At 46.4% G+C, this 13,908-nt stretch overlaps 1 protein-coding gene across 4 annotated transcripts in view; it reads right to left on the reverse strand.

Annotated features, from left to right (window-relative positions):
• Window positions 1-12,614, reverse strand: part of LOC144155488 (uncharacterized) — a 33,571-nt gene extending 20,957 nt beyond the window's left edge. For 2 of the 4 annotated variants that reach the window (XM_077686963.1, XM_077686962.1), the window contains exons 1-4: window positions 12,480-12,614; window positions 10,260-10,501; window positions 8,840-8,918; window positions 345-436 (exon numbers count right to left, since the gene is read on the reverse strand). In XM_077686963.1, coding sequence (XP_077543089.1) covers window positions 345-436; window positions 8,840-8,918; window positions 10,260-10,446 — 358 coding nt within the window. In that variant the 5' untranslated portion in view covers window positions 10,447-10,501; window positions 12,480-12,614. Of the gene's footprint in view, window positions 1-344; window positions 437-8,839; window positions 8,919-9,132; window positions 9,194-10,259; window positions 10,502-12,479 lie in introns of all 4 variants that reach the window. The other 2 variants (XR_013319581.1, XR_013319582.1) reach the window with 2 other exon arrangements.
• Between the last annotated feature and the right edge of the window lie 1,294 nt (window positions 12,615-13,908).

Here is a 13,908-nt window from a genome sequence, read left to right on the forward strand (position 1 = left end):
CCCCAAAGTCTCAGCAAGTGCCTAAAGAACACTTTGCAATAGCACATTTTCCAGACAAACTCACTGCCCAGGCTGCTACACCAGTTATTAAGCAGAAATGCTCATCTTTTTTTTTCCACACCTTTGTGCCCCCCCCCAAATTATTGCAGAGAGCTCTTATAGACACCAACACTGTGTGAAAGCTTTTCATACTCTTTAAAAAACAAACAAACAAAAAAAAAAATCTTCTTTTATCACGAGACATGTCACACCGTGTAGCGTACAGGAAATATTGTCAGAAAAATGAATGCTCTGCTATCTGCAAATCACACAAAAGGTAGCGGGAGAAAAACCCCGGCACACACCTGCTACTCTGGCAACTGATGGTCCCCGGACGGCAAGCAAAGAGGTGTCCACGTGAGGGAACGTATCAGAAGTGGTAGAGGGCAGCCCTGCACTTTATGTGGCCAAAACGAAAGCAATTCAGACTTCAGGTCCTCAGGGAGAGAGCTTCTGTCCCAACTAAACAAAGTACAACATTCTCGCAAGATGGATGCAACAGGAGTCTTCTTTTCAACAAGTTCCGATTGCAAAACGTCACTGCCAATCAAAGCACCAAAAAAACTAAAGCTAATTTTACAGTTTCTTTTCTTTTACAACAGAGCTGTTGTCGGCTAAGTCCCCCACTTTTTTTGCATTTGTAGGATGGGAAAAGTTGGCTGTTTTCTTAGCTCCTAGGCCGGTTTTATTTGTATATGCCGTGGCTGACTGCACGTGTTGTCCTCTTGTGCTGTTTGTGCACCATCTCCCTTAAGCCACCTGTTTGCCTCTGCCATTTAAGGGGGGACACTGGTCTTAAAACAATTTCTTTTAATTTTCAAGTGAACTCTGTGAAACTTGTCAGTCTTGCTGCTTTTTTCCCACTGATTTCAAATATGCCAGTATTTTTTCAGTTGGTCAATTAGTTCCCAAGATAATTAGAGATAATTAGCCATTTTTGTCCCCACAATTAACAAAACAGTGTTGGTCACAAAACTGTAATCTTTATATTTTCCATTACTATGAACCCTGCTGAATGCAATCTTGGAAACAGTTTTTTGATGCATCGCTTGGAACTAATTTTACAGCTCATTAAACTTCGGTGTTTGAAATGGGCACTGAAAATGGTTCCTTGCCACTGGTGCTACCGAAGTTTAATGAGCCGTAAAATTAGTTCCAAGCGGTGCATCAAAAAACTGTTTCCAAGATTGCATTCAGCAGGGTTCATAGTAATGGAAAATATAAAGATTACAGTTTTGTGAGCAACACTGTTTTGTTAATTGTTGGGGCAAAATGGCTAATTATCTCTAATTATCTTGGTAACTAATTGACCAACTGAAAAAATACTGGCATATTTGAAATCAGTGGGAAAAAAGCAGCAAGACTGACAAGTTTCACAGAGTTTACTTGAAAATAAAAGAAGTTGTTTTAAGACCAGTGTCCCCCCTTAATATTTTGATATAAGATGACATGCATCATATTTTGATATAAGACAGCAAATTTGCATTGGAGACTGAAGCAGTCGGAGATTGGTGTAAACTTGGCCTTTGTGAGCTGGCTTTGCCACGTTGTTGTGCGCTGCACAGTGAAGCCTACCTATCAAGAAAAAATATGCAAACTCAAGAAATATCAAGCAACGCAAATATCAAGAAAAAATTGGCAAATAGGTGGAGGCGACAGAAGGAGACCAAGGCAACAATTGAGTCACGGATGCAAAGCACAAGTGCAATGCCCGTTGGGAACCCGAATACCACGAATTCCGCTGAATGCCTTACTGGCATGACTGCGCAGTTTGAACGCGAGATGTTAAAAAAGACGTAACTTCACAATGTTACTTATACAATTAAACACAGAGGTGCGTGCAGAAAAAAAAAGCAGACCAGTATTCTTCAAACATTTCTCAGATAGCTTAATTAAACAAAAGGCATTCAGTTCCACCCTGCCATCCCACTGCAGTAAAGGTGAAGGCAGAACTGATTGTATTCGTCGTTCGTGGTAGCACATAGCCAGTTTTTTGTCAGTTAAAGGAATAGCAGCCAGTTTTTCGTCAGTTAAAGGAATAGCAAGGATACGTAATAGGTGTGGATAACAGCTGACTCCACCATGGTACCACCATGGCGGCCGCTTTCCTGATGGAGGCAAAAAGCGAAAACGCCCGTGTGTTCGAGATCTAGGCACACGTTAAAGATCCCCACATGGTCAAAATTAATCCGGAGCCCTCCACTACAGCATGCCTCACTGCCTGTGCAGCGTAGGTGCGTTAAACATCATAATCAATAAATCAACAATTGATTACACTTGACATTTCAGCTGCACAAATATCGCAAAACGAAATTAATGGTGCAAACTAAAATGAACGTGACCCAGCAATTTCCCAACACTTGGGCAACTTTGAGACCTTCGCACAGTGGATGCGACAGCCAATTCCTCCTCCCTTGAGTCAAGGCGGTCTTCAAAACTCAAAGCTACTTCTCTTCGCGCACTTGCTGACCGTGTGGTTATAAAGATTTCTACATGTATAGCTGTGGATGCACTACTTCCCTCATTTGCATAAATTCAATATGGTGTCGTCTACCGAGCCCAACCAATCACTAATTTAGTTGGAGAACTTCACATAAAAGTGCATGCTGCGGTGATGCAAACTTATGCACAGATGTCTGACCCAACTGACCAACCTTACAAGTAAACCGGGGCAAACTACGAACTGTCTGAGCCACAGGATGTATGTACCAAGATTACCTGCTGTTTACAGATGTTGTTGATCGCTAGGCCATTGCAATCACGCCAGTTTTCTGATCCCAGCCTCCTGCCAGATTTCACAACGCTCCGATTCCAATGGGAACTTCAAGTGTTCTGCTTCCTCTCCTTCATAGGCTTTGCCAACATGATAACATAGAGGTTATGAAAGCAATTTTCAAGACGAAATGAATAATGCTTCTGCAGAAGTCAGCAGAAAACGTTGGTGTCTCCAACTAGCTATGTTCACTAGTTTGCAACCTACTGCCTTTCTCGTTCTATACCTTGCCTTGTTGTATAAGCCACACCCACCTATCAAATGCCCTTTTCACCAAAACATTCTGCACGTAAGCTGCACCCTAGCACAATCTGGTTTTTGAAAGGTGGACACGATAAAATTCCACAGGTTGATTGATTGTAGGGTTTAACGCGCCGACGCAACGCAGGCGATGAGGCGCGCCGTAGTGGAGGGCTCCGGATTAATTTGGACCACCTGGGGATCTTTATCGTGCGCCGAAAGCTCGTACACACGGGCGTTTTTGCTTTTCGCCTCCATCAGAAAAGCGGCCGCCGCAGCCGGGAATCGAACCCGCGACCTCGTGCTCAGCAGCACAACGCCTTAGCCACTGAGCCACCGCGGCGGGTAAAATTCCACAGGTAATTCTGCATGTGTACTGCCATTGCCAAATAATTATAAGTGAAAGACAGTTTTGCCGTCTTTGCAAGTGGCTTACTACAATGAACTGATCAGCGTTGCATCTTGCCATTTTATTAATTTGAAAAAAAAAGGGCTGCCCACTGCACACAACCAAGGTTTGTTTGCACAAACGTTGGATCCGATTGACTCGGGCAATGCCATCAAACTGATTGGGCTTAAAATCAATTCCATCATGTTGTCCGGCAGCATTAAAATCTGATGTACTATACCAACTGCGGAAGCATAACAAAGGTTCCCACGATTTGCTGCAGAAACAGTTAAAATCAATTCCATCATGTTGTCCGGCAGCATTAAAATCTGATGTACTATACCAACTGCGGAAGCATAACAAAGGTTCCAACGATTTGCTGCAGAAATTATTGTCAATTTCTAGTCGAGAATTGCAACTGCATTTAATGCTTCCTTTTCAGTGTGCTTCACAGCTTCCACCAACACAAGTGTGGCAGCACCGATCCCTGTGGGGTATACAGATAAGGCCATAATGAAGACACATTTTGCACCTTCCTCCACAGCATATACTGCGTCACTTTAAACATTCCAGATATAAGATGCCCTGTTGCACATGTCACAACGCCTTGAAATTTGGAAGACTGCAGCAACTTATACACTGAAAAATAAGGTGCACCCGGCGTCAAAATAAGCCGGGGCACGCGAGCGCGTGGCAAAATGCATCGCTGCGACATCTGACGTTGCACTTCTGGTGTCGAGACACCGATGTGCGCGTGCGCGTCCAACCACGCTCGTTAGCCTGTCTTTTCCTTCGCTTCAAACGGCAACGCTGGTCACATTCAGCGCTTGGCGCCAGGGGTCACTTTCTTTGCTCAACCCGTCTTCCTCGCACACGCTTCAGCGGCCGAGGGCGAGGGTGAACGTGCGTTGCTCGCTCTGCCCTGCTCTGACAAAGGATGCATTGCAACGGGACTGCTATCTTAGATTTAAATGCTGTATTCTTTTTTTCTCGCTATTTAAAAGCAAAAATCTCGGTCTGCCTGCGTGTCAATCAATTTACCTACACTGCCAAGAACAGTTGAAAAAATTCTGAAAGGTGAAAAAAAAAAAAAAAAAAAAAACCGTTGCAAACTACTTCAGCTTCTCCCATTGCTCATACAGGTTCATAACACAACGATAATGCGAGAGTCTTTTTTCGTGGCTAGTATACACGCTGGGTTAGTGTTTACGACATCGAATAAAAATCAACGCGTTATTAAATAATGTTTCGGAAATGTGAGACAATAGCAAGAATTAAAACAAAAACTATGATCTGCTTTAGCTGCACCCAGCTGAAAAAATAATAAAAAAGAAATACTCGCGCACTGCCAACAAATTGTGAGTGCTACCTGCAAGCGGGGAATAACTTAATTTAGGTGAGGGAACGTTCGTTGCATTGAGTAAAGGAGAAGTGAAAGGGAAGGAGAACCTGGCAGGCGCTAGGGGCGGAGAGGAGATAGCGTTACATTGCAGGTGTTGCAGGAGGTAGTCGTCCTTGATTGATTGATTGATTTGATTTGATTTGATTTTTATTCTTGCGCGAAAAAACAATAAACAAATCACTTTTGCGCAAAGGGAGCCGGGAAAAAAGCCGTAAAAACAGCTTGACTAGCCCCAATTGTTGGTTTTAACCCGCCGACGCAACACAGGCGATGGGGCGCGCAATAGTGGAGGGCTCCGAAGTAATTTTGACCACCTGGGTATCTTTAACGTGCGCCGCAACCTCCGAACACACGGGCGTTTTGGCTGCAGTCGTCTTTCCAACACATATGCTCTGAAGCGGATGAATACTCGCATAATTTTTTACGTTGCACTGGCGATATCTTCGACCCCCTGGTCATGTTACCTCCCGTATACCACTCAAAACGCGACACAATTATAATGCCATCTAGAGCCAAGCAAAGTGCTCTGAAATATCGCGACCAGATTTTACATTTTAGCCGACCGGCGGTCAAGATCGCGGCAACACATCAGGACTAGCGCCTTGTAAATCCCTGAAGAAAAAATAACAAGAACTACTAAAGACTGCCGCCAAAGGTACCCGATAACATGAGCATTTATCTGCATAGTGAGCATGTTGTTTTCAAATGTGCGGCACGGATGCAGCAGTGACGCTATTTCTTGTCATGCGGTCTAGCTTACGATTGGCCGCTGCTCCCCCGCAAAACGTATTTCAGTTTAGAGGGCAGAACAAGGGGGCTCAGTATACCAAAATGGCACCACGTGTTCCCGTGGAAGATCGCAAGCTAATAACGAGACTTTTCCTGGAGGGGCTGCCGCAGCGAGTCATATGCCAACGGACGGGCCGATCAAAGACCGCGGTGAGCCTGATAATTCGTGCCTTTTGCGACGAAGGAAGGATTGCGGATGCCCAGAGGCCTGGCCGACCAAGGGTCACGCAACACGTCGAGGACGAACTCATTGTTGCGGCAGTTGTCGCAGACCCCTTTCTGAGAACGAAGGAAATCCGTGACGAGTTGTCTTTGGAAGTGTCGACTCCGACAATACGCCGGCGTTTGAAGGAAGCCGGGCCTTCGAACTGTGTGGCTGCGAAAAAGCCGTTCCTGACTGGGCGACAATGCCATCAGCGGCTGCAATTTGCACAGAAACACCAGCAGTGGAGCCAAGAAGAATGGGGCACCGTCATTTTTTCGGATGAATCCACCTTTTGTATTCGCTGGGACCAGCAGCAGCGGGTATGGAGGCCCTTGAATTCGAGGTAACGGCTCCTCTCACTTTCTCATGTCAGCATCGTTTACTTGTTCAGAAATGGGGAAAGCTCTCGTGGATCTGTTCCAAAAAAGTTTTAGAAATCCTTTTCGTGAAGGCTTTTTGGTAATGCCAGTTTATATCTAAGTACTCATGGTGCAAGGTAATTTGGAATAATTTCTTGTTAGCATCATATCTAATGCATGCTTTTCAGGCTGTCTGCATGAAATAATACACAACTCGTGTTGTAACCTTTATCATGGTCTGCTACATTTTTTTATGTTTTTAGCTGTAAATGCGGTCTCTTCTAAATTTTCAGGTACAACCCAGACTATATCCACAGTGTCCTTTCAAGCGGCCGCTGCGCAGTCTCTGTGTGGGGAGCCATGAGCCGGGAGGGGCTAGGACCTCTTGTCCGCATTGAAGGGAGATTCACGGCGTCCTGCTACAGTGCGCTTCTGCAAGACACCATGATCCCCTACGTGCTCGATGGACCTTTCCCCGATGGATGCTTTATCTTTCAGCAGAACAAAAGCCCCGTGCACATGGCACGTCAGGCGACCGTCCTGCTGGAGGATCTGGGCGTACACACTCTGCAGTGGCCTCCGAACGGTGCGGACGCAAATCCCATCGAGAATGTGTGGGGGGTCATGAAGTCGCGCCTCTCCAAACGCCACTTGTCAGGAGGCACAGCGGACGCGCTCTGGACCGCCATTCGGGAAGAATGGGACAGCCTTCGCGCAAACCATGAGTTTGTGGTTTCGCTTTACGAGTCGATGCCAAGAAGGATGAGCGACATCATTTCCGCAGGCGGCCACTTCACCCATTACTAGAGTTCGGTAATGGGAAGGAGCACAGCAGCGCACTTCACAGATGATTTTTTTTATTGTTTGCCTTGAGCGGTGCTTTGATTTTTAGCTGGTGTAGAATACCGGCTGTCATTTCGGTTATTTTTTGTAAAACTCACGACGAGGCCGGTCTGTTCTCCCTTTTTCCCTTGTTTAATTATTTCAGAACGTGTGCAAGGTGAAGTCTCATCACACCTTCATAAAATAAATTATTTCTCTCTTCAGTTAGTATTCTGTTTTGGTGTGGTCATTCTTAGTTGACAACCAACTGCATGTTTTACGAAAACATGTAAAAACTCGTCCCAACGATTCTGATTGATACCTACTGAACAAGCGCGGAGCCGCATGCAGTTACAACCGTTTTCTCCTATACATGGCAATCTCTCTCCGTAGATTGCGTTATCATGACAACAAGCTAATTCTCCATCGTTGACAACTTCACTACCTAATTACGTCAAGTGAACCAAACTCGGCATAGCGGTATAGTCGACTTATCAGAAAATTTTAATAGAATTGGTTTTTGGATACATTTAATAACACATGAGTTAAAAAGGGTCGTGGTTTGTGCCTGTTCGTGATGCATAATGGGAACTGAAGGCGCAAACGAGACACACACAAAGAAAGGAGACAACAGAACAAGCACTCCTGTTGTCTCGTCTCGTGGTCTCCTTTCTTTGTGTGTGTCTCATTTGCGCTTTCAGTTCCCATTAAAAATGAGTTAAAGCCGTTTTCTTTAATCATACTTCCTCCGTAGATTTTCGTGCTTCGCTGCGCAACAAGCTGTGTGGGAAAGCCATCTTACAAAACCCCAGCTTCCGTCGATCTTCATAAAGTCGGCTTTACCTGTAAACACGAACGCATTGCTGGGAACTCCGGAGGTAGCGTAAAACGACACAAAGCAGGCTGTAGTCAAGCCCAGCTCAAGAACAGCGCCGCTGTTAGAAATGCCGAAATGGGAGAGCATATGTGGGGAACAATTCTGTCAGCGCGAGACGGTCAATATTAGTTATCTGTCAGAACAGAGCAGAACGAGCAATGCACGTTCACCCTCGCCCTCGGCCGCTGAATCGTGTGCGAGGGAGACGGGTTGAGCAAAGAAAGTGACCCCTGGCGCCAAGCGCTGAATGTGACCAGCGTTGCCGTTTGAAGCGAAGGAAAAGACAGGCTAGCGAGCGTGGTTGGACGCGCACGCGCACATCGGTGTCTCGACACCAGAAGTGCAACGTCAGATGTCGCGGCGATGCATTTTGCCACGCGCTCGCGCGCCCCGGCTTATTTTGACGCCGGGTGTACATAGCCTGAAGTTCATTGAGGCCCATTCAGCGTTACTTACTAGCTAATAACAAATCACAACACCAAGCTACGATCCCCACATTCAGAGCCAAGCAGGACGCCTTTTTTTTTATTCTCTTTAAACTACCTGCATCATGTTTGCATTTGATGACTAACTTGCAAGATCTCTACAAGCAGCCCTGCATTCAGAGTGCAGAAAAAACAAAACAATATATTTGGGCAAAAAATATATACCATTAATTTGAGACAAGATATATCAGCTCACACCATCAAACTGCAATTTTTTTGCCCACTGAATCAAGGTAGACAAATATTGCCTCCTCGACACCGTTAGCTAGAGGAATTCCAACACGGTTTCAGGATCAAATGCTTACGTCTCTGCTAGCTGCGATTGGAATTTCCCCAATGCACTTGTTAGTTGTAGTTTGTGTTAGGGTGTCTGTGTTGGATTGTGCACAGATTTCACCTAAGCACAAAGGCATTTGCGACACATACAAGACGTGGTGCCAGCAGCATTCAGCAGACTCACCATGTGGCTCGTAAAACTGCATTACAGGCCTGGGTACACACGGGAGGACGGCTGCTTCCCAAGCCTGTTCCCCTTCGACCTGGTCAACAAAGGCAGCAAAGAGCTGTCAGTGTTGTCCTTGGATGAGCACCGAGGCCTTGCTCAGAAAGGACTACAGGCAGATGGCCCAGATGGCCCACCTTGCATGGCCCACCACCAAACCGTGGGCTATATCACGGCAGTCCAAAGCACAGTCCAAAGCACACGCAAAGGGGGGTAATCACGAATATGCTACATGTAAGATCTGCACTTACCCACATCACTTTGAACTGAAAATGCCACTCTGAACAGGAAAGTAGGAGCCACGGTGACAGGCTGTGAAGAATAGCAGTACTGTCACGAAGGCCAACAATGCAAGGCTAAGCAGGGTCATCACACCTTTGCTGCATTGAATAATTTGACGAGTTCAAAAGACTGTAGCGTCTAAATGTTCCGTATTTCTTTCCCTCAAAATGCATGTCAGTACTGCCTGTCTAATGTCAGTACTGCCCGTCAGTACTGCCTGTCAGTACTGCCTGTCTAATTCTAGAGAGGACTTTTTTTTTCTTTGATCAAAAGTACGGTGGTGAGCCTGGGTAGTAAGGAAGCAGGGCACTGCTTTGGTGCTTTTTGATGTTCTGAAGCTTAGGGGACGCTTGCTGGTGTTTTACTGACAGTTTTAAGCGGAATCTGAAGCCACACTTGTTATAACAAGGGTCCTTAAAATATTTCTAGTTCACACCTGAGTAAGAAGCCTTGGCCCACCTAGCCTTGAAGATATGGAAGTGCTAACAGCCCTGGTGCTAACAGCCCTGCTAACAGCCTGGACCATTCAAAGGATTTGTTAACTGCAGGTTTACAAGTTACAGCAAATGGCCCCTGGACTAGACGTGGCAAGACTTATGCCACGTCTTCCTGCCCTCTGCTAAGCTAGAGAACTTAACGGAGGGGTCGTCAATAACTTTGGCCCAATCCTATCAATTACTGCTAAAGGCACCTAAATAAAACAAAATACAAGAAAACATGCAAGAAATAGAGGATTTTAAAAATTTTTTCTGCATTTGTTTTGGTGCATTCTTTCCAGGGTTGCTGGACTTAAAGTATCACAGGTGCCATGCTCACATCAACAGTGGATGAGTTCCAGCTACACTTAGAAAATGTACTACAACAGGTACTTGACAACACAATTCATTCAGGACAACATGCATATTTCGTGTTCACAATCACGAATATCACTTTGTGTGACATAACCACACAGTGGACCTTCGACAAGGTACCCAACTATTCAATGCCAAAAAATTTGAATCCTGTTTCAGTTCCCAATTTGCACTTTGTCTTTTCTCCCCGCCCTCCTAGCCGTACCTTCAAATTCCTCTGGGATTCATCTATCACAGTGTCTTACCTTGCAGAGTCACTGAGACCCGTTTTCCCTGATGCTCCTCAGATCCCGTAGCCCACGTGAAGTCCCGGCTATGGACACGCTGCCTCGAGCCACTGCTTCCCACTAAAATCCCTGGGTTGCTCAAAGTGTTATCTAGGGACTTTACTCGCCCCGGGAATGCAGCAACCCATGCAGTTCCATCATACATGGCCTGCAATTGCAGTCCCCTCGTCAACAGGAACGTATGTCACCACAGGACCAAGCTGCAAAAAAATCACTCTTATTCTTTGGGTTTCGATATGTTAGTATGAAATGCTATGCTCGTCATGGTACAGTTTTCTTCAGCTGTACCGTATGAGCCACAAGTTGTGCTGTACCTGGTGTTGCCAGTGTCACTACAGTGGCTGGAATTAGTGGCTCTATAGTTAGAATGGTTTAACAAAGAGTCGCTGCACGTACCGAGACAGCCTTGGTAGCCTTCAACTATGGAGGAAAGAAAAACTTAATTTCCTCAGTGCCACCAATCCAGCGTCACCTCTAATCCTGGGGCTAGCGCCAAATTCTTCCCTTCAGTATGGTGGCAGTGCAGGCCCTTGGCAAGCATGAGTTGAGGCAGAAGCACCAACTACGAGGGGGGGGGGGGGCAGTGGGGCTCGTCGTGCCCCTCCCCCGGACGGCTTCACGGAGGGCAGAGCCCCCTCTGGCCCCAGCTCAGGATTTTTTTTCAGGGCCTGGCTCGGCTCCGCGCCTGTCGACATCAGACTGTCGGTCGTCGTGTCTGCGAACTATTGTTTATCCAACCGTTGAACACGAAAAGGACAACACCCTTCATTTCCTTGATGTGATAGTGAAACAGGTAGGAGGACGTTTGAGTAATTCTGCACATTGGAAACCTACTCACACAGACAGAGATATCTGCAGTTCAACTCGCGTTATGGCGGCGTCTTAATGGGTGACATGTTTTGGCTGAGGTCTGTGCGGCGGAGGCATAGAATGTTTTCTAGGAGTGGACGGTGGCGCCCGACTACACGAAGGGGCAGAATAGAGACCCCTTGTGTGCGCTAAGTAGGCTCTCTAGGGTCCAAGGGGGTGGGGTGGGGGTGGGGCGTCTATATTGGAAAGCAGCCGCCTGCACTTTTGAAGACTCCCCACGGCCTTTTGCTCGCCACGTGTTTCGTTCGTGCGGTGGAGCCTGGAGGCAGTCTCACAGTAGCAGTCCCCCGAAACGCGTACCTGTTCCATATGCTCCCAAAGCCAGCAAAAGGCGTTGCCCAGGATATTCAAGAAAGAAGGGGTGCATATCATGCACAAGCCTTTGTCTGGGAAATAAACTAACAGGTACCAACCAAAAGTACTATGGAAAATCCGACGTTTTGAACCCAGCTCGGTTTCTTCTTCACTGGTGACTGGGGCCACGCAGCAGCATTTTCTTACAATATTTAGTGCGGTCAGTCTTTCCCGGAATTTCTCGCTGTGGATTGCAGTTCATGCATGTACCCTTGAATTGTTTACCCCTGAACTACCCACTAAAAAAAACAAATTGACTCGCTTTTTTGTGCTGGTGGTTCAGTCATGCAAAATTTTTTCATAAATGTGCCTAGTAAAACACGTATTCAAAGAAATTTGTACTGGATGCGTCAAACCGCTGAAGTTCACGGTTCATGGATTTGCAGGATGTCTTATTTGGGGACACCCCATAGTAAGCTGCCATAATGTAAAAGGCCCTCACTGGTGCAGGTGCCCCTTAAAGGGACCCCCCCTCCCCGGTGCAGGTGCCCCTTAAAGGGACCCCCCCTCCCGGAAAAATTGAAGTCTACGCCACTGAGTTGACGTTCTGTCAACACTGCAAGAAAGTACAGTCGAGGGAGAGAGATGATGCCCTTGTCTCGTTATGACTACTGTACTTCATTTTTAACTCTGCTCGCCCTGCCCGCCCCATAGGCACGCTGCGACCGGCACGGAGCCAGGCCGGCGCGGCGGCGTACGCAGCTTGGACAGTAAAGGCACCAGCTTCGATCACGCTCGAACACTACTCGTTTTACAGGAATGCGGCCAGCCGTGCGCAAACGCGACGTGCGGTGGGAAACACTGATGTACAGTACAAAGCAGCGAAACATATTTTATCAACCACAGTACACACAGTTGTTAAGCTCTTTACACGACTCACGTCCCTTTGTTTAGCCATAGCAACAGGTGGCTATGGTTTAGCTTAGCTTCACGGCATATGAACAAGCTTCTCACCTTTTTGCTACCAGGAAGCGAGAAGATATCTTGCTGCGATTAGAGTCTTTAGCGTCCCTTTTTGTGCGCTTGATGTCCGAGGAGGAGTTAGTCCGAGACAGCACACACGTTGAGACGCGCGCGCTGCGGAGAGAGGGAAAAAGTGAGAGAAAGGGTAGCATTATGCCTCCACAGGGCCGCTGCAGTTTCAGGAGCGCTAAAATAGAATCGAAACCGGAAAAAAGCCGAGGAAAATGTTCCAGCTAATACGGCAACAGGGACGGATGAATTCATACGAATTCTGAGATGATCGAGCACGCAGTCCGGACAGCACCACTGCTCGGATGGGGTTGTTTGACCAAACACGAACCGAGTGAATGCATGCGTTGTAAGTAGTAATTTGAGAAAAAAAAAAAAAAAAAACACTTTCCCGTTAGATGCCCTGCTTACTTTGATTGGTTGACTGTGGTGCTTTAGAATCAACCAATCAACATGTATCCCCTGGTAAGAGGTATAATAACATGCTCATCTCACCAAAGAACTAGGCTATGTTGTACTTGTAATTCCAGCGATGCTGGCAGCGGCGGGCTGAAATGCGGCCTAGGCTGTGTGACCACCGCCAATATTGTGCCACGTAGAGTCGAAGAGAAGCCATCAATACGCAGTAAATTTTCTCAGCGATTTCTCCTTTGAGCATATTTTTGCAAAAGATTGGCGCCCGTTCGGCGAATTCGTAACCTTTGTATGTTGGCTGTAAGTAAAAGAGAAATGGGACGGAGAAAAAACACTAGTGTGTCCAGAACCCCAGGTGGTCAAAATTAATCAGGAGCCATCCACTACGGCGCACCTCGGAGCCCAGGTGTAGAATCGGTGCGTTAAAGCCGACAATCAATCAGCAATCACGGCAGACCTCACATAAACACTCATGTTCCCAGTGAACGCAAGCACGTCTTGTAGAAGTCTCAAACTTATCTTGTGCAGCTGTCCAAGACATCTTGATCTGCACATTAGGGCAGCTACCACACTTCTATACGACATCTTGGCAAGACCTCCAAGATGTCTAAGCAACACCTGATCAAGATTTTTATAGACATTGCCAAGACGTGAGATAGCCATCCAGTAGCTCGGCTAACGCGACGCTATGCCTGAGCTACAAGACGTCTTGCAAGATATTCTTGACGACATCTCGGAGACTGCTAAAAATTCCAACAAGACGTTTACAGGACGAGTACTAAACACCTCATAGCTATCAGGATTGAAAGCAACAAAACGTTTATTCTCCGTTTTGACGACGTTCTCAAAAATCTTGCATAGCAATCCACGAGGTGACTTCTAAGCATGCCAGATAGAGAAATAATGTCTCGTGAAGATGTTTTCTAGTAGTTGTGGAGACATAAACGAGAACCTCTCACAGCAGTTTATGCAACCGTTATTGTAGTCATCTTGCTAT

This window comes from Haemaphysalis longicornis, unplaced genomic scaffold, assembly GCF_048455015.1.
Source record: "Haemaphysalis longicornis isolate Haplotype H1 unplaced genomic scaffold, Haemaphysalis longicornis Haplotype H1 scaffold_1, whole genome shotgun sequence".
In the NCBI taxonomy this organism is placed as follows: domain Eukaryota; kingdom Metazoa; phylum Arthropoda; class Arachnida; order Ixodida; family Ixodidae; genus Haemaphysalis; species Haemaphysalis longicornis.